The sequence below is a fragment of the Phalangium opilio genome, unplaced genomic scaffold (assembly GCF_054372755.1).
Source record: "Phalangium opilio isolate 3A_F unplaced genomic scaffold, DU_Popi_V2 ptg000217l_1, whole genome shotgun sequence".
NCBI lineage: Eukaryota > Metazoa > Arthropoda > Arachnida > Opiliones > Phalangiidae > Phalangium > Phalangium opilio.
Genome location: NW_028324218.1, coordinates 11,421,538 through 11,449,098, shown reverse-complemented (window position 1 = coordinate 11,449,098; position 27,561 = coordinate 11,421,538). Strand labels below are relative to the sequence as shown.

Sequence of the window (27,561 nt, the reverse complement as noted above, 5' to 3'; positions counted from 1 at the left end):
TAAGGAGGGAACATCCTCGGGTAAAATGATGGAAACCACATGTAATTATTTAGTTTACGAAATCTATTCTTCCACGTTCTATATTCCAACATCTTTTTTGGTTTAGTAAACTCAAGAAGTTATATCTAGTATCTCAGAGAGAAGGTATAAATTCGCCAGATTTCCAGCTTTATCTCCAGTCCAAACGTAGGTCCGGAGTCAATCCCCGTCTCTAAATTACAACCAGCATCTCATTGGTTCTTGAAAACTCACGTCAGCGCGACGACGCGAGTGACGAAAATTACAGTCATATTTTCCGACTGAGGAGAGGCGCAATAGCCCGGCGCCTCCTTTTACGTCCCCCCTTTTATTTTGAAAGGGGGACTGGGACTATGGCGCGCGAATACAAAGGCATCGTATACCTTCTCTCCGAGATACTGATATAACTTCTTGGTAAACTTAAGAAGTGTGCCATTTTAATTTTAAGTTGAAAATATTCATAAAATTTAAATGGCGAAACACGGCGCCAACCCTACCGCTAGAAAAACATCAAGGGCTAATTCTTTGTGTCTGTTTAGGGTTTTAAACTATCCATAGCGCTCGAGCCTACTTAAGAGTAAATTTGAAGGTATCTTTGACATTGGTGCTCAGAAATGATTATCAAACTAACCGTTCAAAAGAGGCGTGTTGCGCGGTAATAAGGCGCAGACCGAATTCACGCCCGGCTCATCGCTGAGAGTATTCCCACGTGACCCTGCTACATTTCCCATAGTGCTTCCGCTACGCATTTGGTCTTTACATCTCTAGTTCTATCATGGTCCCAGTCTCATTAGCTCTAGATGTAGTAAAAAATAAACGAACCTTTTCCATTCGCTGACATAGAAAGTAGGGGAAGAATCATCAATGGCAAAAAGAACTTGTTATTTAACAGCATGTTGAAGTACTTATAGTTCAGTCTTCCAAAACACAGTGTACAAAATTATATTTTACGTTTTAAGATTAATGTTTGAAACAGTTCTAACTTAAGCCCTCGTCCTATCTAATATTTATAGAGAGAGAATAAGTCAGTAGTTGGAATTATATTGATATTGGAATCTATGTTTAAATGTTCGAAAAATATTTTTCCGACTTTATGTTAGCAAAAGTTTATAGATAAAACCAAAAGTATGCTTCGTTCACAGCTCCTAGCCTTTGGCTGTAGACGCCATGTGAAATGAGAAGCAAACGACCCTCCTCTCAACCGCTACTCGAACCAAGCAATCAGAGAAGAGGTTTTTCGAGGTAAAAGGTTTATGGAAATTTGTGCTCTATGATGGCCATCCTAAGTGTTATTCTTGCATCGCCCACTATATTGAGCCTGTTCCCTGTGCAACGGAAGTGAAGGTAATCACACCCAGAGGGGGTCGACACTATTTTGTGGGTAAAGGAGGTCTCTCATATTACATGGCACGACCAAGCTTCAGTGAAGCATACTTTTGGTTTTTGTAATGAACTTTTGATGATAGTAGGTCATAAGCTTTGGGGTCATCAACGCTGATCGACTACATAGTTAACCTACATTTTGTACATATTTCGTATATTATTGAAATAAACAATTTTTTGCTATCGGGCTCAGAAAAATTAGTAAACAAGGCGTTGAAAGCTAAAAATGTAATGACCTTAAGTAATGCAAGGGGCTCGCTATTGATCTCGGAGTATTATCGATCTTAAACAATCACACTTCGACTTTGAGAAAATGAAAACTGAAGCAATACTTTACATTATAAAAATTAATTGCAGTATTTTATCATTTTCTGTCTTTACATGAAACTTTCTAGCCTTTTGGATATTGGTTAATTCATTTTAATGCCCTTTTGGTTTTTATTGTCTCATTTATTTTATTTGGCCTAATTCTTAGAACATCTTTTTCTATAATTTAATTCAAAATATCAAATCAATACACTGAAAATCGCCTACAAATAAGAATTTGCACTAAAACCCTCCTCCATGCAGTATATTTTTTAGTACTGTCTGAGAAAATTTGTAAGAAATTTCCCCGTGATAAGTCTCGCGATTTCTTTGCGAAAATCCTAAAAAGCTTGAGAAGTTGTGACTTATGCCAATAGATGGCGTAACTCGTCTAGCAAGGATTATTCCAGGCTTCCAGCATGGATGTATTTATAGCTAGCGTTACTGGATTGTTTACTAAGCTTGAAACCTAATGAAAGTTTTTACTCTCCTAGACCGTTGTGGAAAGGTCGAAATGCAATATTTTTCTGGTAACCATAGCGATCTTTATTTAGAAAGTGCAATTATTTTTTTAAATAGATTAGACCTTTTCAAAATAGTTTCAAATTCAAAGAGCATCTGTTATTCATGGGCAATCCCTAAAGCATGGATCTATAGATAGTTTTCACACATGGAGGATTCATACTATTTACACCAGGAAGCTGGGCTATCTTGAGGACAAAAACAGACGGGTTTTTGTCCTCCAGATATCCCAGCCTCCTGGTGTAAATGGTATGAATCCTCCATGTGTGAAAACTATCTATACAAGAAAGATACAGATTTATTTTGGAAGGTACTATAGGAGGACGTAGAGGCAATTGGCAAATCCAGTAATGCTATATTTATACATCCATGATGATGCCAGCATGGACGAAACAATACAGTATTGTTTCGTCCATGATGCCAGCGTACTCGTTGCCAGGGTTGCCATATTGGGCTGGAAAGCCGCCAATTTGGCTTCTGCTCTAAAATATTGGCTGGAAATTTAAGGGTTGGCTGTTGGCTCGAAATTGGGCTTGTCGGGGGGTTTTTTTGGCTTTCTGTACTTAAGATCATTTTTTTTTTTTTTTTGCTCTGGGTCCGGGACAAGGCTAGGGCTTGGTGCCATATAGCCAGTTTTTTGTAGTTAGATCAAAAACTGACAAATGTTACTGTCAAACCTTTTGTGCAGCTTATAATTCCGCAATTTATGATTAAATAAAATGGTTTCATTTTGTTTTGGGTTTTAAAAATGGTGTCAGTATAGAATATTCATTGAAATTTCTGAAAGAAAAATAAATTCCAAATTTTCACGATAAATTTTTGGCTTGTTTTTGGGCTGGACAGTCTAGATCTTAGGCAGTTTTTGGGCTTCTTTTCGAAATACCGATTGGCGGCGGTTTTTTGGGCTTGTTTCCAATTTGATTTTGGCGGGTTCAAGGTTTTAAATCTGGCATCCCTGCGTACTCGTTGCAGAGGCCTAGATGCAGTCTTCAATGATCACCGTGTTACCGTTTTGAGGCAAATTATCTTTTAATAAATTTAGCATAATAGTTAAGAAAATTTCGCTGCACAAAACGAGGAATATGATTGTATTTTGCCTCACACTGGTTCGACAGTAAGCTAGCTTGCATTTAATCAAAACATCATGCATGCCTAAATTATTGTGACAGGAAATTTGATACTTAACTTGTTGTAATTTTAATTAATTACCCCGCGGAGGAGTTTAATAATCATAATAATAATATTATAATAATTGCATAATTATTAATTAATCAATCTACCAAAGGAATTGAATCCTAGTGAAAAAGGGGTGTGAATTTTAGGGTTTAAATGTAAGAAAGCCATTGCAAAGGTTAACGTAGTTTGGTAGTGTTGAAGTTTGAGGGAAGGTGCAGAATTCATAATGGAGATTGAACTTAGTAAAACGTTTAAATATTGAGCATCCCCAAGATGCCAAGGGCTCAACCAGGATTTCCTACATGCATGGCCATCTGAAAAACTGAAGAGGTTTACTGCTAACTTTGGGGGGGGGGGGAGTTGGACGTACACCTTCATAACCAGTCTTGGAAATAAGGATTTTTTTGAAACTAGTCCTCGGGACCAGTGACCCCCAGCGTCTACAATATTAAACTGGTTTTCGGGACCAGTGACCCTATCCCTAATTTATATTTTACTAATCCTATTGAAAAATTAAGGGAGTATTTCGTTGACGCACAGCCCATTCGATCGGGCTATAGATGCAAAATTATGTCAAAACTCTTAACATTTCCGTCATCGGGAGGAACACCGTTTTTTGGTCCTAATTTTGAAAATACTGGTTGAAATCTCTTGAAATTTTAATGAGATTTGCAAAATGTTTGGTATTTTTGTGCAAATTTTTACTCTTACAAAGCTTTTTGTAACAACATTAAAACGAAAATTAACTATAATTTAATGGCTTAGTCTCAAACAGTTTAAATTTGTTTCCTTCAGTATCACTGGTTCGAGTCTCTTGAAATTTTAGTGAAAGGCATATTGAAAGGTTTTAAAGTATCGTGGAAAATTTCGAACTTTTAAAACGAATAGTTCTTTTCCTAAAATTTCCCTAAGCGACTAAATAGGTTGTAGGATTATGCACAAGCACAATTTTAATGAATTTTTTGGAAGTGAATTGCTTCTTTGAAAACTTTGAAACTTTGCACCATAATTTGAAACCGTTCAATGTGCCTCTCACTAAAATTTCAAGAGATTCGAACAAGTGAAACGGAAGAAACTTATTAAACCGTTCCAAGACCAAGCCCTTTAATTAGGGCTAATTTTCGTTCTAATATTTATACAAAAAACTATAAAGGGGAAACTTTTGAAAATTTCCAAAACATAGCAAACGTTGTTTTGCACATCTCTTTAAAATTTCAAGAGATTTGCACCAGTAGTTTCAAAATTAGGGCTAAATAACTGTGTTCCTCCCATAGCTGGCCATGTTAAAAGCTGGCTCCTTGGATTTTTCGAGCGAAAAAGCCCAAAATTCCCAACACGCGCTTTTACACACTAAAAACATTGTGTGGAGGGGCTTCTATAGCGTGTGAGCCAAAGCGTGATCGAGTGGGCTGTGGTTGTAGCAAGGAAGGCAAGAATGAGAAAAAGTCAAGGCTAGGAGACTATATCCATGGAGTAGAAATTTATAATGACTAGAATTTTTAAACTGGTCCCTCCTAAATTTTCATAAAAATTCTCAATTAATAAACTGGTCCCAAGGACCAGTAACCCCCGGATTTTGATTAAAAAAACTGGTCCGAGCAATTAATAAACTGGTTTTTGACCTGTGGACCTGTGCTATTTCCAAGACTGTTCATAACCCTTTGACACATGAAATTGTCTTGTTTACCCCTTGAAATCTTTCTTTGGGAGGCAGATTTACATATATCTTTAGATCCCTGTGGGTACCTGGTTGTAAGGATTAAAGAAGTCCTTCAGAGGTTTTATGTAACCCCTTGCGTTAGTCAATGGTCCCTGCAGGTCTCGTGCCAGAGACCTAATTTCGCTCAGCAGATGGGATATTAGGCTGGCCACTGGTCTTCTGACCGGGCACTGTCGGCTTAATAGGCACCTCCATCTGATGGGTTTTGCCGACGACCCTCTCTGTAGGTCGTGTCAAGAGAAGGAAGAAACATCCGCTCACGTACTTTGCAAGTGCAACTGCTTCGCCTCGCTTAGACTAGAATATTTTGATTCACACACTTTGGAACCCTTGCGGGTCTCCTCTATTACGGTGGAGCGAATTCTTCGCTACGCTGCTGCTACGGGCCTTTTCAAGGCCTGAATACGAGGATGCACAATATGCCTTTGGCATCTGTGCTAGGGCGCGGACCCTCCTCAACAACAATAATAATAACCCCTTGCGTACTATACGCACTGGTCAATCAATCATTTAGTTCTTGGAGAATCCACTGACGGTTTGACCAATGTTGCAGTATGCAATTAAGGAATACATTTTTACATTTGCACATATCTAATGCTTTAGGAGGGGGTCTTCGTTTGATATATGGTGCTAGTGTGACAATAGAGAGCTTTCAGTTGGAGGAGGAGCCGAGTCTCGTGACATAATTTACGCCGCCATATTGGTGGGTTTAAAGCAGGACTGAAGCTGAGACCACCCAATATGGCTACCAAAACAGCGGTAAGACTTGGGAGGGTGTGACGACCTACTATCCCATCTGGAAGCTCTCTATTGGTTAATTGTACAAAGTAGTACATTTAAGACCAACGTTCAGGGACCATTTTGGTTGAATTTCGAAGCTCAGGGTATCTTAAAAAAAAAAGCCTGCAGAATACGCCATCTTAGGTTTAATTTGTTGCAGGGAATTTTACTTTGGCTGCAACTATCCCATTTAATAGACAGTGACCAATAATGGGATTAGTTCAAAGAACGCTGGAGAAGGGTTGGCATGAATTCCTCTTTCAACCCAGTAATTTTCTGATTATTGTTCCTGCTAGGCCTTTAAAGCATAGCGCGACTTCATTTCTACAGGGTGACTTTCCTCCTGATCTCCGGGTTTAGCTTAGCGAAAGCTAGTGGGCGGGATTTAGAAGTGCACTTATAAATCCCGCCTACAAATGTCTCCTGATTTCGCCAAGCCAAAACTGAAGATTGTAAGGAAAGTCCGTCACCTTGTAGTTGATCCACGTACCGAGGTAGGCTTTAAAGCAAATGTCGGCTCCTATATGGCGCCCCTAATATCCTACTTAATCTTCAAAACACCAATTTTACCTTGCCAAAGGCAGGAACGAGTCAGATTGGTTCCTGCCTTTGGCAAGTTAAGTTTGGTGTGCAGAAGATTAATCCAGCAAGTTAGGAGCGCCACAGGAGCCACCATTTGATTTAACGATAAGTAACCACAGTTTTAAATAACTTCAGTTAAATGGATTAGTACTTTAAAAGGGTCTTTGACCCTCTCATATTTACCCACCCACTGAACTTAGCTCTATTTGGAAGATCGTTGTTTGTCATTAAAAGTCACTCAATGTAATCTTTACTTTTTTTAGCGGTGAAACTTCACACAACAAGCATAATGTGATTCAAGGTACGTCTGCAGTATAACATCATAAGCCTATAAATTCTTCATAAGTATAGGTCGAAAGAATACTGGCATGCATCCTTTGTAAAACGATAGTGGGGCGTCTTCTAGTGGCGTATTTGCTTCCCCAACTGTAATCTTTACCTGACTTAATCAAGCCGATCAATGCTTTTATTCCATAAAGGAGACTTTTAAGGCCAGTCCCTACTGTGGTTTAGTTCAAACAATTGTCACTAAATGCCCCCATAGTCGAGGGGTTGAGTTAACTGGCTGCTAGGTTTATCAATTTCAAAGGCTAGTTTTAGCTCCGGCCCTCGTGGATGAGTTCTGATTGATACATGTGTTTCGCAAGGTAAAATTCGTGTGCAGAAGATTAGCCAGCATAAGGGGCGTCACAGGACCCCTAACTTTCTTTCTAATCTTCTACACACGAATTTTACCTTGTCAAAGACTGGAAACAATCGGAACTCGCTCTTGAAGGCGGAGCTAAAACTAGCCTAGCTAACCCTTGCAGTTAGTTAACTCCACCCCTCGACTATGGGGCCATCTAGTGGCATTTGTTTAAACTACACCATAGCTGAGACTAGCTTTAAAGGTAGATGGCGCAGTGGCCACTTTAATTTTGTATAATGCCAATACTAAAAGCTCCCTCAACAGACCCATACTTATGCATTATTGGTTAATATTAATTGATATATTTAAAATTAATGTTCAATTATTCTAAACTTTTAAGGTCAACTTGACGTTCCACTGTCAAACATAGGTTTGGAACAAGCTCAAAAGTTGGGCGTTCATTTACAACACCAGAAATATACCCACATATACTCTAGTGATCTGATTCGTGCAAAAAATGTAAGAAATATAAATGACATGTGATGCGTTAACATAAAAATAATAATGGGTGTTTTTCCTCAATGCAGACTGCCGAAAACATCTTGAAACAAAGCCAAGTGTGTAATGTAGAAATTGTGGAAGACAAAAAACTGCGTGAAAGAGTGAGAAAAAATGCTAATAGGTTTAGTGGACAAAAGTAACAGGCGGCTCCATTATCACCCCTAGCATTCTGGCTAATCTTCTGGACACGAATTTTACCTTGCGAAAGGCAGGAACCAATCAGACCCAATGCACTAGATCCCATTGGTTCCTGCCTTTGGTTTAACTAGCCTTTACCCTTTACCAAGCTTAGCTACTGTGTAGTACAGTAGTAGAAAAGCCATCTTTAAGGGGCATCAACGAAGCCGCCCTTTGCTTTAATAGAGTCAGGGTTCGTACAAACCTGGAAAACAGGGAAAACATGGAATAATCAGGGAAATAAATAGTTAACAAAAAACTCAGGGAAATTTCGAATTTTTAGTAAAATTCAGGGAAATCAGGGAAATTTGCGTCAAACAGGGGCCGAGTGATTAATACCCTCCTTAGGATTAACATTACACTAAACTTCGGAGGCTCATAACTCTGGTTCTATTAGAGATAGGGGGATATCCTTTGAGTATGTTATAGTCCAATTTGTTCCCCATCCAACCATACTAAAAACGTAGGGCTACGACAAACAGGGGCCGAGTAATTAAGCAAAATGTCCGTAAACATACCCTCCATAGGATTAACATTACACCCAACTTGGAGGCTCATAACTCTGGTTCTACTAGAGATACGGGGATGTCCTTTGAGTATGTTATAGTCCAATTTGTCCTCCGTCCTTCGTTAACATTTGCTCCATATGATACTCCATATACAGGGGAAAAAACCTGGAAAACTCAGGGAAGTATATGGGGGGAAAAATCTGGAAATCTCAGGGAAATTTGTTTTCAAAAAGTTGTATGAGCCCTGAGAGTCTCAGTTGTGACGTCAGTGCCTAGGTAAAACGTCACGGGCTTAGCTTTGGCAGTCGGCGGCCATGTTTGGTACCGCTTTGGTTCTATGGGCAAATAGCATGGGTGACGTCACACTAAGGCTTCTGAAATAGCTCTATTTTGTTTAAAGGATAAGTTAATTCAGGTAACATAACATTATACCTTAAAAGAACGCCCTTTTTCTAAACATAAAGGAAAAAAATATTAAAAATTAAAATAAATGATCGCTTTTTACAAAATAATTAGTACATTACATTTAATTAGTCTTAAAATTAATCAAGGAGTACTGAGCCATCCGCCATTGGTCTAATTAGTGGCGTCTGCTAAATCGAACCTCTTAACCCTTACCTCTTTCAGCCTGTAAGAATCCAACCAATTCCGTAGGGGTAAGAGATTCGGTTTAGCAGACGCCACTAATTACACCAATGGCGGATGGCTCAGTAGTCCTTGATTATTTTTAAGACTAATTAAATGCTAATTATTTTTTAATAAGAGATCATTTATTTATTTTTTTAATATTTTTCCTTTTATATTTAGAAAAAGGCCGTCCTTTTAAAGGGAGGGTGAAGTAGAAAATCAAGGGATTTTTTATCGATTCTTCTACTATTTTTAAAACCTGTCTGCATAGTGAAACATGCAGGAAATACTTCGGAATGATTTTAAATTCAAATTAGGTTCAGATTTTAAGGATAGTTTTAAAGAAGGTCCTCCGACCAATCGCGTAACGCCCTGCCTTTTTATTAACAAAATTCTCGTGGCACGTTCCGTGTCTCGCGACACGATTGTCACGTCGCGTGCGAATTTTATCAAATCTCATGATAAATTTCATTCGACACGGAACGTGCCACGAGAATTTTGTTAACAAAAAGGCAGGGCGTTACGCAATTGGTCGGAGGTCCTTCTTTAAAATCATCCTTAAAATCTGAACCTAATTTGAATTTTAAAATCATTCCGAAGTATTTCCTGAATGTTTCACTCTGCAGACTGGTCTTGTAATTAGTAGAAGAATCGATAAAAAATCACTTGATTTTCTACTTCACCCTCCCTTTAAGGTATAATGTTATGTTACCTGAACTTTTCCTTTAAAAATTACAAATAAAGGAAAACTCATGTATATTTTTCATCTATGTTTTGAAGAAATTTGGCGTAATCGAAGGAAAATCTTTCAAGTTTCTAAAGGAAGCAGCCAAAAAGAGCAATCAATCAGTACTGCAGATGACACCCCATGGAGCCGAAACGGTTCAAGAGGTTTGTACTTTGTTATCACTTCCCTAACTTGAGAGTTTGAACTTCGAAGAAGACATTAGTATTAATTTAATTTCAGGTTCAAGCTAGGGCCCATTCATTCTTCAATGAACTCTGTCAACTCATGAGGGCTATAGCGGTGAAAGAAAACTCCAGCGATGGGGGAAATTTTACATATCACGATAACAAATCTGTTAAGAATGTTGGAAGTATGACTAATGGAGCGTGTTCTTCACCTTCCACTCAGCCACCTAGAAATAAACGAAAGAGACAAGACTCTTCTGATGGTAATTAAGTTAAAGGGATTATTGTTTCATTGAAAGGGTTGCCACGGGTACAGGGAAAACCTGGAAAAAGTCAGGGAATTTAAAAATGGGCCCAGGGTTCATACAAACCTGGAAAACCAGGAAATATCAGGGAAATTGATTTTTGCGTCAAACGTCAGGGAAAAATCAGGGAAATTTCAAAATGTCTGGAAAACCGGGAAATATCAGGAAAATTTCAAATAAATAGCAAATGTCTGGAAAACCGGGAAATATCAGGGAAATTGATTTTTGCGTCAAACGTTAGGGAAAAATCAGGGAAATTAATTTTTGCTTCAAACGTCAGGGAAAAATCAGGGAAATTCCAAATAAATAGTAAATGTCACTGAAATCAAGGAAATTTACGAGGATAGCGTACTTTTCGCCCAATCCAGTTTATTTTCGATTGAGGTAGCCGAAAGAAAAATAATTTTCGTATAATTTAATAATAATAATTTCCCGCCATAGAGATGGCTCCAGCGGTACTCGCGTGTTCCCTCTGAGGCTCTGAGTCCTCTCAAGGCCATGTTTGTAGTGTTATTAGCATACTCTATAAAATTAGGGGCTCTTACACCTGGAAATATCAGGGAAAAAACCGATGAAAAAACCTGAAAATATCAGGGAAATTGATTTTCCAGATTTTGTATGAACCCTGGGGCCCAAAGGTCAGGGAATTTTATTTTAGTGGGTAAAATTTCTAGGGATTTGTCTTTATTGAAAGAGCAATTAAAGTATCTCCTCATCCTCTCTTAACACAGATCACAAAAAACTCTAGAGCAATCCTTAAAAATGTCTAGAATTGTTTCTATAAAGTAAATTCTCTCTAAAAAAATCTGGTAGACTGTTATTTATAGTCAAAATGTATCTTAATCATTTTGGTGCAACAAATACAGTGGAAAACTAAATGTAGATCGAGTTTATTTAATTATAAACCATAGATATATATACGGGTCTAGATACACTTCCCCTCTGTTAGGCCCTTTAAAAAATGCGGAGGTGAGAACTAGCAGTCGACGCTTTACGGCGGGGGAATTAGATCCAAACGCCATCTATTGAGAGTTTCAAGAAACAAAAAAACGAAAAATTCGAATATGGAAAGCGCGGGAAATTCAAATTAGGCTTAACTTTTCAAATAGCTTTACGTATTTCTGATCTCCTTTATACGTGTAATTATGTTCTTAAGTGAAATAAATAGTTTTTATGTAAAAGAAGTAGTGTTTTTAATGAAATGTTAGTGAAATAAGGCATTAAAGATGGTTAACAGTTGTTCTTATTTACAAAATGATTTGCTTACGAACAGAATAAGAGGACCTCCCCTTCAGATTAGGAAATAGTTTTACTTTGAACAAACATTCGCTTAAATCTCTTTAAATATCAGCTGTTATTGCAAAGCATCAGCACGCCCGCTGGCAAAAGTTATTTATCGAATTTTTTAGCTTTCAAAATTCAGCGATAGATGGCGCACTAGGTATCTTCCCCCGGGAAAATCGCGTCGACTGCTAGCTGTCATCTCCGTATTTTCCCCGATTCAGTAGGGTATCTAGACCCGTATATATATCTATGTTATAAACACTTAAAACGTGCTGTAAACATTTACGCTTTCGGCCTAAAAGGTCAGGGAAAACCTGGAAAAGTCAGGAAATTCGGTTCTGAAAATTCTGTGGCAACCCTGATTGTGATAGATGAGGGGTTTGACCAAATGTGGATGAGAGGGAAAGTATGACAATGGCCATAGAGCCTGTGTTAAAAAACGCAACGCGGACATCAAAGTTTCCCCAACCAATAACTATTTAGTTTACTAGTGACTGATGGACTTGCAAACTGGCGACTGAAAGTAGTTCAGACATTTAATAAATGCTCCTTGGTTTAACCATAACCCACTCGATCACGCGCATCACGACGCAAGCTGCTCGCGCTATAGCTAAATTACCGACCGAGATTTGTTTTAAACGTATCTAGTTTTATGCGCTCTTCTATTGCTTCGATAATCTTACTCAAATCCATATTATGCCTTCAAATACCTTTTAAAACATAACCAGCTACTCTGTCCTGACTACAAACACAAATCGAGGAAGTTCTAGCATACACAATAGCAGACGACGGTAACCGCGTAACCGCGAATTAACACAAGACCTATTTTAAGGGAGTGCATGAACAGGCCCAGTATAGCTACGCCAATAAAACGGTCAACTACGTATGGCGAAACTCGGATGACTCGCGACTCGACTTTTGGCCATTTTCATACTTTTCCTCTCATCCACTTTTGGTTTGACATAAAGGTTTTAAGATTGGCATTGACCATTGGCATCGATGTTGTAGAATGTGTGTAAATATCGGCATAAGATATGTTCGATAAGTAGGTCACTGGTTACTGAGAACTTGTCATGAAGTGACGTAGATGAAACGTCATAGATTCTCGTAAAGCGACGCCTGGCGAGACTAAATAGGAAGATGGACTGCAAAACCTGTTGTAGTCAATTCTCGCTTCGTCGTTCTCGAACTAGCTCGAGCTGTAAGTCTCTAGCATTACGAAGTATAAGTAGTGTCATTCTTATGGAACATACCTTATGATATATGTAACAAGTTTTACACAACCAATGTGTTACAAGCTGGTTGGATCTTTGTTTACCTTTAATAATTAGGATGAGCTGTAGTTTTTGCGCTAGGTTTTTATCGAGCAGTTTGATTTTATTTAGGGGTGTGCGGGTAGTGATTTTTCAATTTCGAATCGGGTTCGGCTAATCAAAAATATTGTTTTCGGGTATCGGGGCGGGTACCCGAATTTTTGTCGGGTATTCGGGTAATTAGGCTTAGGACGAAAAATGGTTGTCGGGTAATAGTCGGGTATTAAAAGTTAAGACTAATAGTTATCGGGGTGGGTACCCAAATGTTTTTCGGATAATTAGGGTTAAATAAATAGATACTTCCTTCAAAAATTCCCTTCAGTACAATATTTTTACAGTTATATCTGAATTGAAGTCAATTCTAGGTGTTATAGGGACTTGGCAATTGGGGCTTAACTCCGCCCCCAGCGCCATTATGGTATGTTTTTTAGCATTAGTGGAAGGTAGCCTGACGTTTCATGACGTAGTAATGCCAAGTCCCTATTTCAACACAGAATACTGGCAAGGGGATGATATAGGTGTGTCGCGCTGTGTGCGGTGATTCTAGTCTTTCTCGGAAAGAAACTATCACCTTATGTGAACCATATTTCACCTTGAAACAGTGTTTCTGGGCATTTCGTCATTCTTAAAAATTCTGATTATTTTAAACTGGACCTCTGATTCCTATTTTTCTACCCGCGAATAACCCGACAACCTGTTTCGGCTTGACACGGGTAATGGGGGGAGTATTTTTTACTACCCGAGTAGTTTCGAATTGTTGGAAAAGTCATTGTCGGGTATCGGGGCGGGTACCCGACCCGATACCCGAACGGGTTCTTCGGGTATCGGGTACCCGCACACCCCTAATTTTATTGCATTGGCGCATTGAAATTGTTGCTGCTGATCTTGTTAACATTAAATTTAAAATCTGACAGAAATCTGCCAAAACTCTACTCAGGACGACGCTGATCCAGATCCCCCAAACCTTGGTGATAGCAATCCAAATATTAAAGTCAAAGAACAAATCGAGGTAGTAGAACCTACATTTACAGATGAAGATATCAGATCTCGTCTGATGCCTTGCAAATGCGAAACTGAAGACAGCGACTGTCCAAATGTATCACTTTCACCGTTGGTTTCACACACAATTACCTCATCATCATCATCATCCAACCCACCGAGCGTAGGGGAAAACTCAACGGGTAACTCGATCGTTGTCAATTCGACCCCTAACTCGGCGGATAATTGCGGAGGGGGCGGCGGTGGCGTCAAGCCAACTGCTTCTTCAATGTCCCTTTTGAAAACCCGAGAATGTGATCGGGAACGACGAATTTCCATTTGCAGTTCTAACGACGAGACCGAAAGTGCCCTTGATATAATTGGTAATGTTTTAGTCGTTAGCCACGGGGGTTTTTTAAAGGAATTAGTTTTGTACTTTGTCGATAAACTCGGGTGCTCCGTACCCGGTGGCAAGAAACAAGCCACTAGAATTAGCCCTAACGCTGGACTTTCAAAATTTACCGTTTCTCTAACGGAGAACGAAGATGAACCGCCAAAAATAATTTGCCATCAAATTCACGATAAACATCATCTTAACGAATTAGGCGAAAATATGTACGAAACTAATAGGTTAATAGCCGAAAATACAGCTTTGTGAAGAGAGCTATAATAACTAATAATTAAGCACGGGCGAATACCACTTTTTTACTATCGAGACGAATATCGAATACCCAAAAATTTTCTTATCGAATACCGAGACGAATAATGATTTTTTTAATCGAATATCGAATAGTTAGGCTTAACGAAAATATAGTCTTATCGAATACTCGTCGAATATTAGGCCTACTATTCGCGAATATTAAGCCTACTATTCGCGAATATTAGGCCTACTATTCGCGAATATTAGGCCTATTATTCGCGAATACTTGTCGAATATCAAGGCCTGCTATTGGCGAAGTACTAAAGGAGGTTGTTAGTAACAATTTTTTACAAAATATTTATTCGTAAATGAAAACGACTATGCTTTTAGTGAAAGTATATTTTTAGGGGTTAATATTTCACATTTTGTACACATCTTGGTACCTAAAATAGTAAATAGCGGAGTTAGGCCTTGGCCCTTTGCGAAATTGGTTGTCGAATATTTATCGAATAGTAAAGTCGGTATTCGATATTCGTTCGAATAGTAAAAATGGGTTCAAACGAATACCGAGACGTTTATTCGTCTCGATATTCGATCGAATTATTCGTTTTAGACGAGTATTCGCCCACCCTTACTAATAATACAAAATTTCAATGTTTTAGAAAAAAAAAAAAAAAATGTTACAAACACAAAACTAAAATAATTCGTTTGCAGTGTAACGTTGTTAAACCTTTTATAAGTATATATTTTTTCTTAGATATATGTAGTTTATAGAAGAAAGTTTCATGTTTAATATAGATATATTATAAAAGAACAGTTAATTTGATTTACTACTACTACTACCGTCTTAGATGAAGTACCGCTGGCTATCCTTATCAATAACAATAAGGGACATTTAAGAAATTTTACCGCTGTTTAATTATAACTTTGTCGCTAGATCTGTACCCCTTACCCTACCTTTATGAAATATATACGCCAAATGTTTCATCTTTAGGAAAAGACTTTTGCCTATAATTATATCGCCGTAAGATTAATAATAGCAGAAGTAAGATAAGGTACTAGAAGTAAAGAGCTCTAGCATTGGTAGTAGATCCAGGCACTAGTGAACAAATTTGAGGATTTTATGCCACCGCTTCCATCGCGCCTACACTAGAGAGAAAAAACATTGGTCGAGTTCCGAAAAAATTTCCTACCCCCTTCCCCTCAACCTAAAGCCGCGGAACACGGACGCGGGTGCTTGAATCTAGTTCGGCTGTCTACCGCCACGAGCGTCTCACGTTTTGGAGGGGAAATTCAGAAACCGCTACCAGAGGGCCAACCGTTGGTGTGTTATCAAGAATATTCACTTTCGCCAAGTGAACAATTTGGTTACCTCGATACTTCTAGTCCCTTATCCTACTTCTGATAATAGTATATGAGTAATATGACCATGTAGGTCATAATACTCCGTTTAAAGTGAAATTCTTTTTCATGGAAGCCTACAAAGCGCGACAGTGCCTGATAAATTATTGATACGACAGTCTCCAATAACCTTTCATAAAACTAGGGCAGAGTTTACCAAGGTTTTCACAACAAGTTACAACGCATGTTGTGCCCAATTATAAATGTATGCGACACATCATTCCATTGCCTACAGAATTTTATTTTGAATAATTTACTGAGGTTTTCGGAGTTACAGCATATGTTGTGTCCAATTATAAATGTATGCGACACATTATTCCATTGCTGACAGAATTTTATTTTGAATAATTTCTGTATTTGACTTGGCCCTAGATGACCAAAATGTTTGGCGAAAACCCGATTTTATAGCCCTTTATCAACAAGGTCGCTAGACTAGACCGGAGCCTCCAAAATGACATAAAACTAACACTTAGAAAAAGTTACGTTTTTCAGTAGTAATCTATTACGCCAATTTTGTCTACAAAAACCCAATTCTAGATTGAATGCTTCGGATTTTAAAAGTTGGGAGTTTATATAGTGCGTTTCACATGAATATGTTAAAAATGGAGATGACTGATACCAGGCTTAACCCGATACAGGTGAAAACATGAACCGATACCGATATTTACTCACTATGATCCAAAACCCGATACTTCAACCGATACCGATATTTACTCATTATGATCCAAAACCCGATACTTCAACCGATACCGATATTTACTCACTATGATCCAAAACCCGATACTTCAACCGATACCGATATTTACTCACTATGATCCAAAACCCGATACTTCAACCGATACCGATATTTACTCACTATGATCCAAAACCCCATTCTTCAAACGATACCGATATTTACTCACTATGATCCAAAACCCCATTCTTCAACCGATACCGATATTTTTAGCAGTACAGTGCCATTTACATATGTATTAAAAATACTAGGGAATAATTATAAAGTAATTTCATAAATTATACTACCAAGTACAATGTTTAGAGGTACTTCTAAAATAATATAACAGCTTATTGACATTCATGGAAATGAGAAATTGTCACCATCAATACATTACTGAATGACCTAAAAATGTCATGAAGCGCCATATAACGGATTTTAAGCGATTATCGGTTTAGTATAATAATAAACCAACCCATCCGATACTATCGGGAAACCCTGAGTATCGGTGCCGATACCAATACCGATATGGTATCGATACCGGTTCATCTCTAGTTAAAAATATTTCACTCTCAGAGATCGCTTGTTAATGAAGGTGTAATTCAGAGAAAAACACTGAAATAGAACCTGACCTCCAGGTGAGTTCTTTTGGGCCATCTGGTGTGGGTTGGTCTTAACAACCAATCAACGCGCCCGGACAAACAAGTTCAACCCTTATTAGCGTGGTAAGTTATTCAGACCCCAACCCGACAGCGGAATTAAAGAAAAAATTTGAAATAATGAAAATTTGTTTTCAGTTTTCTAGAAAAATGTCAACATTTAATTCTGTCGAATAATAAGCTCCAGGTAACTTTCTTTCAGGTTGGGAAGTGTTAGAATTACATATCGCAGGTTGATCTGTTTCTAAATTCTCATTACGCGTTCCGCCGTGATGTGAGCCAGGTTGAACTTCATTGCCAGTGCCGGAAGGTTCTTCACTACTTTGTCCAGGCTAGGAGAAGAGAAATTGTTTTAAAAGTTGTGGGAGATAATTATTAGAGGACTGATGCATTGTAAAACGTGATGCGCCCATTGTAAAGTGGCCCGCACCTCCTATAGTACTAGGCAATCATGCGTTAGATCTTAAAGGGTTGAAGGCTTTCACAAATGAAAGTTCTAAAATCTCCAACAAATGTTTTTCCTGTGAAAAACTAAGTTGCTTTTCTACTGCAACATCAAGCTACTTTGGAGAAGGTAGCACCACGCTTTGTTCAGATAATTTTATTCCAAATGCGAGCATTTTCTAATGCTGCATCTTTGATACACACCACAGTATTTTCAGGCGGAAACAGCAATGGCTGAAGTTTCCTAAGCATTTGTACTGTTTCGTCATTTAGTTCAGACGTCACTTGCGTTGTTCCATCAGACAAATGTGTTTCAATCCTTGATATTACTGGTGCTATATCTATAAAATGTTTAAACCGTTTCATATGATCATCAAGACCGATAACAATTTAAATCTTCACTGCTGGTTTGAACTATTCACCTTGGTTTTCGTTTTGTGATAATGTTAAGGTTATCCTCTTCAGTTCAGAATTTTTAGCAGCTTCCTCAACAACTTCCACATTATCCTCGGAAATGTGATTCTCTGGAACTATACATGATAGTTCTGTATTGCCTTCCATATTGAGTTCAACTATTTCCAAAATTTGATTTTCTAGAGTTTCAAAGCCCATGCGTGAACTTGACACTTCTGTATTAGTTGTTTCCGTATTCAGTTCAATTATTTCTAAATTTTCATCCATATTGACTTCTTCATTTGTAAAGGTACCACTTGCTACAAATGTGCTTGGAGAATCTGTCTAAATATTTTAAAAAGTACCATTAAGCAATCCCTAATGTTTTTGTGAAATACGTACTTCGGACATTTGTGTGCAAAATTCATCTCTAGATTTCATATCTTTAATGATTTCATGTACAAAATTTTGAATTTCATAAACAGTTGGATAGTAGTAAGAGTTATGACGATTTGGTAATTCCTTATTCACATAGAGTTCTTTCTCAACTAATGTTCTAAAAATGAAACTTCATGTAGCAGTAGTGTTTTGTTAATTTAGGAAACGGTAAATGTCCTTCCTCAATTACCTTAAGGCTTTACGAATATAAATAATATCATTCTGTCCAGCGCTAACCATTTCTCTGAGTTTCTCTACTAAGCGAGGATGCATTGTCTTGTCCCTCCTTTTACATACAGGTTGTGAGCTAAGGTTATTATCCTCTGCGCATTGTTTCTTTATTGGAAGATTTTGTTCAGTTATCTTTCGTTGACGACCTCTTCGCGGTGTATTGCTATCGTGAAACTCGTGAGCCGCTTCCGTCGGTAATTGAACATACCACCTCAATGATGCAAAGATAGAAAATTTAATTGCCTTTCAGAACCTTTTTCACGTTCAAAATCGAGATTAGTGCAAGTCTTTTTAGGCCATATTTGACAAAATAGTCAAGGTTGAATCGAAATACACGAAGTTAAACTTTTCAGAAAAGAAGGTAGTATTGTTCGAGTGCCTTAGCAAATACCTGTCTTCTCCTTTGCCTTCGAAACCATCTCTTTTAAGCGAAAAGAAAGCTTTCTCCATGGCTTCTTTCGTATTTTTCTTGTCACCATATTGTTGTAGACTGTACTCTGGAAACTTTTTCACTTGCTTAACGTATATCCTATAGGAGTATTTGTAATTTTGTTTGAAACAGTAAATTGGTGACTTTAGTACCTTGCTGGACAAGCTAATTTAAAGCCCCCTTCTGCGGAAGTAGCTGGTTTCTTAACATTATTCCCCTTTCTTCTTGGACCGTGCTTGCACTCCATAGTTATTGCTCGGCTACCTTATAATAAGATTTTTTACAAACATTGGTCGGGAATTCAGGATTATTGTTATTATCAGGACAAAATACAAGTGACACTGGAAATATTTGTCTTTCTATGGAAGAATAATGTTGAAAATTCAAGACACTTGGGTCACGGGGACGTCCTACCTCTATAGGTATCATCGCAACAATTCGCCTGTTGCCCTTCCCATGTAAAATATTTACCAGTATTAATAAATGGAATTCCATCGAAAGGTGCGTACTGAGATTTCCACATAAGTCTTTGCGAAGAGCGACCGGAGCTTGTTGTTTGTCTGATGCCCCAACTAGATTTTGTATCTTGGCGGTGATATGTTAAAAGAAGTTCTAATTCATCCATACTGGAGACCCAGCCGCAATACGTATTGCCGATTTTCTGCATTAAATAATTGGGTGGTTCATGCTACAATGTTTTCCTTTATGTTTTTTATTCAAAGGGTTTTAGATTTTTACTTGGCAGTCTTTCATTTGCAATGCCCAATGCGGTGCGCTCTCCCGCGTAGTTGTGTTCTCTGAAATTTGGTTTGTGACTGAGTCGGGTAACAGATGGATCGTGCTAGTGCTTGCTTCGACATTGTGAGACAAACACGATGATACTTCCTCTACTGGAGCAGGTTGAAACTGAATTGGTTGCAACAACAGAACTTCACCGATCTCAGCATGTACGGAGCTTGAGTGCGAGTCTTGAAAATGAGAATGGTCATTTTCTTTACAAATGCGATTTTCAACATCAACAATTTTTAAGGAGATGGTTTATATCGAGACGCATTCCCATCATAGTAGTTTCAACAAGAATTTATTCAATCATTTCAATGCATACATTTTGCACAGGACAATGAGTTCAATGTGTACCGATGATACTTATAAATATGGAGCGAACTTACACCGTATTTTATTGATGTCAACATCGCTTAAATGCAGCGAAGAGACTTACATCGCAAAGTTTCTTCCATAATACCAGTACTAATCGGAACGTACCACAAACGGGTCCGGTTGGAATGAGTTTGTCAGTTGTTTTCTCGTTAGGAACAGGTGACATGTGTATGTCTTTCAGAGTGTTCAATTGTCATTGTAACCCAATCTAACCAATGAGCACGTATAAGAAGGAGATCGAAGGAGGTAGGTATCTCTAACGGCACAGCCCGATATCTCTCTCTTGCGCATCTACCTCAGCGCACAGCCGAGGAGCCAGACGTCATGTGATCCGTTGAGAAGGAAATTCAAGAGGGAAAATACGAAAAGCAAGAGGCTCACACCATAGATCAGCGTGGTTAATTGTATCCTCGAGCGTAAACGAACTAATCTCTCCCCCTCTGTTGCGCCGATTGCGCATGTGCGGAACTCTGGTACAGCTCGGTACTGGTTTTGAAAGGAGGGGGACTGCATTTGGCCTCTCTGAGCCTCCTCACACGCGCTCACTGATCTAACCACGTTATTTGTTCTAATGGTTAAGTAATTACCGTGAGCTAAAAATTACAAAATCTATTCAATTGGAAGCTCAAGCGGTCTAATTGGGAAATAGGGCATTTCACCATTCAGCTCAAGTGTCAATATAATTTTCAATTAAAATATACAGGGTATTCCAAAAACTGTGGTAGGCCCGACGTACAGTGGAGTCTATGAGCCATCTTGAGTCGAGATTGATCTATAACATTTTGCCTTGAAGGCCACTGTAAACGAGTTTTGATTTGAGTGTTTTACCCCTTCATTACATTATCACTCTTAAATTTAAGGGGTCATCGGTAAACACATTAAAGGGGCTAACCGGCGCTGTTGGGATGAAGTCCGCCCTTAGTTCAGGGGGAAAACACCCAGCTCTTTGGCCATAAGGAATGGCGCCACCGTCGCGGTGGGCGGGTAACCAATATGCTAACCAAAAGTTTGACCCCCCCTTCACCCCAACAGCTCCGGCCAGCCCCTTTAATAATAACTTAAAAACGGTGGCCTTCAGGGTAAAATGACATAGAACATTTTGGGCTCAAAATCTCCTATAGAACCCACTGTATTTCGATCCTACCTCCCATTTCGTAGCACCCTGTATATTAAATTTGATTAAGCTAAATAGAGAGCTTTAAGGGAGTATAGGGAGCTAACAGTTCTGACCCTGAAACGTCACACCCTTCTATCTCTTATCGGAGTTTCATCCCACCTAACGGTTGGAAACAGTATTCTATGCGCAAAAATGCCAACCAGAGAGGGACTGTGTGACGTCAGACTATCTCTTCCCCCTAGCCAGTTGTTAGCTACGAACTGGATCGCCCGAAGCCCCCTAACCCTCTCCTACGGCTAGTATAGTACCAAAAATATTCAAATAATTAAAGAGGTTTCCACGGAGAAAAGTAAAGTGGAGAGAGAATGAGAAAAAGTGGTGCAAAATGGACCGCAATCTTGTGCGCTATAGGTCAGTATGAGTATTGCCACGTAGAGTCCAGTCTGAGGGGCAAATAGTCTTTATAACCCACGTGACGCAATTCCTGCATTCATACTTTCGTAAAGTATGGTCCTTTTTTAAAACTTTAGGCCTACGCCCCCAACGCAAACGCCATCTAGCATTCAAGATCGTTAATAAATCCCGCTGACTGGACACTGCCACACTGGCCCTTTAACTCTAGTGCAGTGTTGTCAGCCTCAGGCCATCTGTGAGCCAAGGCTCCTTAGCAACCTGGCAGCACTGTGGTGAAAACTATGTATACGCTAAGAGGCAGTAAGGAACCTTTGAGGCTTCGAGGAGCCGCTGACCAACAAATAAACAGTCTACTGCAGTCTGGGAAATAGCACACTTCCTCTGGTCCAAAACCAGTTTATTAATTGCTTGGACTAGTTTTTTAATTCAAAAAGTGGGGGTTACTGGTCCTTGGGACCAGTTTATTAATTGCAAATCTATAGGAGAACAAAGGCTGGGACTACTCCGGAGACCAGTTTCTATAGGACACTAGGGGGTCACTGGTCCCAAGGAACTAGTTTAAAAAATATCCTTATTTCCCAGACTGGTCTACTGTGAACAGTCGCTTTCTACATTGATAGCCCCCCTTTTTAACAAGTTTTAATTTAGACCTAATGCGCGCGGTCTCATTGTTCCCTGCCTTTGATGAGGTAGAATTGTAAGATTAGTCAGAATGGTAGGGGCGCCAATGAAGATGCCACAAGGATAAAAAAAATTTTCGGTAGCAGACGCTTATGCAGACGACATATTTAAGGCGTCTAAAACAGTTCATAGCATTTTTGAAAAGTATTCAGAATAACGGCGTAATCGTGACGGCAACGTAAGCTATCTAGCATTTAGCCAGCAATAAATTTTCGGGATGTATCATGTACATCGTTTATTAACCCTTATTTTAAAAGGTTTACGACAAAACGTTTTACTTTAATTAATGAGAATTTATATATGTTACCAAGCAAAACACGCTCTTTTAAAACCAACAATATTGATTAGAAAAATGCAGACGACAAATGAACTAAAACGAGACACAAACCTCCATTTGGATCCATTTTGAAAGTGAAGGTCCGCTTACGCTGTGGCGCTACCTGGACTCAAGAAATGATAAAGTGGCGGTAAATTTGATTCAATCACCTGCAAGGTAATTCTTTCTTCGTTCTTTCTTTTGATTTACCTATCTGGTTGGTTTATGGAAAATGCCGATTTTCCCAAGAGTAGTATTCGTTGCTTGTGTAACGTCATGCGCTATCCAAACCAATTAAATCGGCGAATATTAGCAGGGAATACCCAAATGAATGTATCATTGATAAATAGAGATTATTCCAAATCTCCTATTTAACCATTCATTTATTTTAATTGAGAAAAACCACTTGAAACTTCATACAAAGGTTATACAGTAAATAATCATAACGTGTTGTATTATCCGTGGATATTATCTGTGCATAGAGTTTCCACGTTAAATTTATACTTTAATTCAATGTTATATCGTTCTGATAAATCAAAGTATCATTTATATTTTCTCGTGTTGCGACATTCTTTCATATTGTCATTTGTATCTCCATAATCGCGTTCGTCCTTCAGTTCACTTAGTCCTTTACGCAAAACTCGCCATGATAACCTCAGGAGTATCTGAATTACAAATTAAAGCGTCGTACAATAACAGTGCGCTTCTACCAAAGAAATATCAGAAAGTGAGGTTCTAAGCGACGTGATTCGCGTTGCCTCAGAGGACGGCCCACTTGGATTCTCGCAAATCTGGGGTTGAAGCATAGCCCACTCGATTCGCGCTCATGGACTGTGCGCTATAGCGCGAGCAGCTTGCGTCGTGCTGCGCGTGATCGAGTAGGTTATGCTTGAAGGTACGCCAGCTTTGATCGCCCTCTATGGTAAAGTTATTCCAACCCGGGACGGCTAGGGACGAGCTAAGATTAGTTTGCAATGCTATTTCCAAAGTGTTTCCAATTTCTTTGAACTCTTGAATTTTTTATGAAATGTGAAGTCAGTTTTTAGCTCCATTTTGAGCCTAAAATTCATAATTTTGCATCCATTATTTCGCTCTCAATAAATTTTTAAAGTTGAACCATAGCCCACTCGATCCGCGCTCACGGACGCAAGCTTGCGTCGTGTTGCGCGTGATCGAGTGGGCTATTGTTGAACTTTCAATTAAGGCGAAGAAACCATCCTTGGAAATAGAAAGCGAGACTTCGCGTCTTGAACATCATACTGTGCACCACCGAAAGCTTTCATATCCTCATTTTCTGATATTGCACATCTGCGTACGACTTACTGGTGTCCAAACTATGCTCAATACGAGTAATAAAAAAATTACTGCGTATGCGAACATTTTCATGACGCTTCTGTCTGCCGGCAGTGTCATCTCCACTGAAATTTCCGAGATGTAACTCTTTTCGAAACACGCCCTTTCTAATAAGAGCAAAGGCATCCAATATAAGCGGGTGAATATCCTAAATTAATTCATAAAATTTGATGTCAATAAACCTGAACCAGCCTCGGTAATGGCGCCAGATAATTGTATAAAAGGAAAATATGTAAAAAATGAATGATCTCTTATTACAAAATAATTAGCATTTAATTAATCTTAAAAACGAGGACTACTGTGCTGCCATTTGGTTAAGTGGCGTCTGCTAAACCGAACCTCTTACTCCTACCAGAGATAGATTTAATTTTAGAAGTAGGAATGAAAAACAGAGTAATCTGGGCGCGCGTCAAAGCCTCGGACCCCCTTCCACGTGAAGGAGGGGTATGAATGAAGAGGCGGGGTCATAACGACAAAGGTTAAAAGGAACTACGTATTATCGCCGTCCCCGTCAGTAACGTCATCAAAATGTTGTTTTAAGTGAGCCAATAAGATAATTTAAACTTTTCGTTACGCGTTGGAGGGAGGGGCTCTAACCGTTCTCCATTCCTAGTTCTAAAATTAAATCTATCCCTGGTTGTAGTCATATTATTATTTCCTTACCATGCTAATGTTATGACGAACACAATTGCGGCGGTGATCTTTTTAATAATGATAATTTCTTTTCCATTCTGCGTTGAAAAATAGTGGATTAATTTGGCTAGTTCTAGTAATACGTCGTTACACTGCATCAACACGGCACACATCAATAAGGCTTTCTCATATCTACATGAGTGGTGAAAAATACAAATTAGGTGAAATAGTTTCACAGAGAGTTTGCTGTTTCGTTCGAAGACTTGGTCTACTTTTTAAAAATATTTTTTACCTGAAGACATACGTTGTTGCTATTACGCACATAGACAACAAATGATGAGTAATGAGCATTTTGATGGGACCTCTCTTCTTTACGACAAATAACACATTGTACGTTTGCAACAAATAATAAGATAATTCCGCGTAGATAACTAATCGTAAGTCGTTCGGAATTGATGAAACCGAAGGGTCTGAATTATATTAAATAAGAGAATATTTTTGAGAAATGATAAATTACATTGTAATTTACCACGTAAATTACCAATACATGTAACCTTATTTAACTAAAGTTAAATAACTTCAATAACTGTAAATATTTGAGACTCGGGTAATGGAAAATTTCAGACGACATAACATTATGCTTTAAAAGAACAGTTTTTTTTTCTAAATATAAAGGAAAAACATTTAAAATAAATAAATTATCTCTTATTGCAATTTAATTAGCATTTAATTAGTCTTAGAAACGAGGACTACTGTGCCATCCGCCATTGGTTTAGTGGCGTCTGCTAAATGGAACCACTTTCCTCTCTCGGCCTGTGAGAATTAAACCAATACGGTATGGGTAAGTGGTTCGATTTAGCAGACGCCACTGAACCAATATCCTCGTTTCTAAGACTAATTAAATGCTAATCATTTTGTTTTAAAAGATTATTTAATTTTTTTAATGTGTTTTTAATATTTTGAAAAAGGCCGTTCTTTCAAGGTATAATGTTATGATATGACCCCTTAAATTTAATTAATTTGTGAAGGAACTGAAAAACAGAGTTAATTTTATTAGGGGATCACGGGTAAAGTACTTCAATCCTAGGTGGTTTACTATGACTCTTATGGGGTAAAATGTCATACAACATTTTCGACCCCAACTCTCCCATAGAACCAACTTCACCTCGGTCCTAACACTCTTTTTGGAATACCCGGGCCAGTATTGTTGATTTATTCTTGGTGAACTTACTAAATAGATCGCATGATTTTGATGACTGATTTAGAATATCATACTTGAAGAAAGCGAGATAAAATAGAATAGGCCACAGTACGCCCATGAAGATGAATTTGAACAGGCTATATGGTAGGAACCTCTTGTTCTTATCCGGTAATCCAAATCGATTACCAAGATTCTGAAGTATTCAAGTAAAACAATTATTTAGTTAATAAAATATAAGGCGCAGAGAAGAAGACCCAGATTTAAAAGGATGTATGTACAGTGCATTAGGTAGGGTGTATCAAGAACTATATTTTTAAGTAGTAGTGTTACTATTTCCCGGAGTACTGATTGGGCTAAAAAACTTCACGAAACCCGAGTTATGGTCGCTGGAAAATCTTCACCAACTTCCACCACCTTTCTGCTAGCTAATAAATAACTTGGTGTTTGCTTACGTTAGCGAAATTACGAATAAAGTACTTTTCCACGATGAATATAATGCACGTCAAAATTAAGGTGTAAACCCAATCTTCTATTTCATAATGGTACTTCATCGTTCGATATCCTTTGAAACCATAAACTAGCAAATCTCTGTACGCATCGAAAAACGTTTTCAGGGAATATATGTGAGAATGAAATTTTAAAACTTCACTGCAATTATGTTCATTGATTCCCATATTGATAGACTGTTATCGTCAGAGTGATGAACGCGAATATTTAACGTCGATGTTTTCCCAATTCTTGTTCATCATAAATAAATCGCACCTGGTAATTTAGAGACCTTCGTCATCATAACAGGAAGCTTCAAAGTTCGCTAAGCATACTTCATGGTTATATATTTGTAAAAACGTATGGTTTTATACAGAGTGGGAAATCATCCGAACCCCTTTATTTAGGAAAAATGTTGCTGTACTGTCGACTTTATGATAAGCTAGTAAAAACAAGTTCTAGAAACCAAAATGAACCTCTCCGAGACGAGACGCAATTAAGAGATTTTTCTTAAATAATTAAATAAATATAATTGATATTAATTATTTTAATCGTCATTAATTTACCTTAATTCTAGTTAAATTGTTTTAAGAAACTTCATTCCTAAAGTTATTTTAAACATAGTTGACGTTTGAATTATGCAAGCGTATATGCCTCTTTAACAACTTTTGGTAATTTAGGGTATATCAGGCGATTGATTCACAGTAAATTATAAGAAAGCCCGCAATTGCGTAAACCTTTGGTAGCCCTGTCATTTTTTTGAGGCGAGACGCTTCACATTACCCTATCTGATCATCGCGTATTTCTTAACCCTAAAGATGGTAATGGAGTGACTGTGAAAGTCAATATTGCTTACTATGAAGTGGTAGGCCTACCTATATTGCGAACACGTTTGCTCTAATATGCCAACTGCGAACAGAGACACACACAGACACGTCCAGTGTAATACCTCTCCGTGACGAAATCAATTCTGTGAATTGTATCCCATATTGATTATTGATTCCTTGTCATTGAGTCTGACAGTCAGCGTCAGAGTATAGCTTCTAACGTAAATTTTTATTTGCCAGGTACGT

The 27,561-nt window shown here is 38.3% G+C and overlaps 3 protein-coding genes across 3 annotated transcripts; 1 reads left to right on the top strand and 2 right to left on the bottom strand.

Moving 5' to 3' along the window:
• Positions 1-2,595: 2,595 nt before the first annotated feature.
• Positions 2,596-15,422, top strand: LOC149616300 (uncharacterized). The gene is made up of 8 exons (XM_089857575.1): positions 2,596-2,612; positions 3,189-3,343; positions 6,751-6,788; positions 7,516-7,634; positions 7,703-7,777; positions 9,770-9,880; positions 9,957-10,164; positions 13,718-15,422. Exons 2-8 carry the CDS (start codon positions 3,312-3,314, stop codon positions 14,437-14,439), a joined length of 1,305 nt encoding a protein of 434 aa, XP_089713701.1. The 5' UTR covers positions 2,596-2,612; positions 3,189-3,311; the 3' UTR covers positions 14,440-15,422.
• Positions 15,423-17,320: 1,898 nt separating this feature from the next.
• LOC149616299 (uncharacterized) lies at positions 17,321-22,927 on the bottom strand. Its single transcript, XM_089857536.1, has 10 exons — positions 22,888-22,927; positions 19,868-20,097; positions 19,601-19,790; positions 19,282-19,393; positions 19,091-19,228; positions 18,659-18,910; positions 18,433-18,586; positions 18,060-18,375; positions 17,842-17,978; positions 17,321-17,525 (listed from the first exon to the last, which is right to left on the bottom strand). The coding sequence occupies exons 1-10, from the start codon at positions 22,901-22,903 to the stop codon at positions 17,328-17,330; spliced, it is 1,743 nt and encodes a 580-aa protein (XP_089713662.1). The 5' UTR covers positions 22,904-22,927; the 3' UTR covers positions 17,321-17,327.
• A 220-nt stretch (positions 22,928-23,147) lies between these two features.
• LOC149616298 (ceramide synthase 1-like) lies at positions 23,148-27,084 on the bottom strand. Its single transcript, XM_089856812.1, has 6 exons — positions 26,455-27,084; positions 26,033-26,195; positions 25,094-25,271; positions 24,832-24,993; positions 24,139-24,316; positions 23,148-23,480 (listed from the first exon to the last, which is right to left on the bottom strand). The coding sequence occupies exons 1-6, from the start codon at positions 26,674-26,676 to the stop codon at positions 23,358-23,360; spliced, it is 1,026 nt and encodes a 341-aa protein (XP_089712938.1). The 5' UTR covers positions 26,677-27,084; the 3' UTR covers positions 23,148-23,357.
• Between the last annotated feature and the right edge of the window lie 477 nt (positions 27,085-27,561).

Bases quoted from the DNA above. Each gene is read 5' to 3' on its own strand.
- LOC149616300 (XM_089857575.1), top strand. From the start codon at position 3,312: ATGATTGTATTTTGCCTCACACTGGTTCGACA. The intron at 6,789-7,515 runs GTACGTCTGCAG...TAAACTTTTAAG, and splicing joins CAAGCATAATGTGATTCAAG to GTCAACTTGACGTTCCACTG. The intron at 7,635-7,702 runs GTAAGAAATATA...TCCTCAATGCAG, and splicing joins ATCTGATTCGTGCAAAAAAT to ACTGCCGAAAACATCTTGAA.
- LOC149616298 (XM_089856812.1), bottom strand. From the start codon at position 26,676: ATGGGAATCAATGAACATAATTGCAGTGAAGTTTTAAAATTTCATTCT. The intron at 26,196-26,454 runs GTAAGCAAACAC...TGAATACTTCAG, and splicing joins TTATTCGTAATTTCGCTAAC to AATCTTGGTAATCGATTTGG. The intron at 23,481-24,138 runs GTAAGTCGTACG...TTTGTAATTCAG, and splicing joins TGAGCATAGTTTGGACACCA to ATACTCCTGAGGTTATCATG.
- LOC149616299 (XM_089857536.1), bottom strand. The intron at 19,791-19,867 runs GTAAAAATCTAA...TATTTAATGCAG, and splicing joins TGCAAATGAAAGACTGCCAA to AAAATCGGCAATACGTATTG. The intron at 18,376-18,432 runs GTACGTATTTCA...TAAAATATTTAG, and splicing joins TTTGCACACAAATGTCCGAA to ACAGATTCTCCAAGCACATT.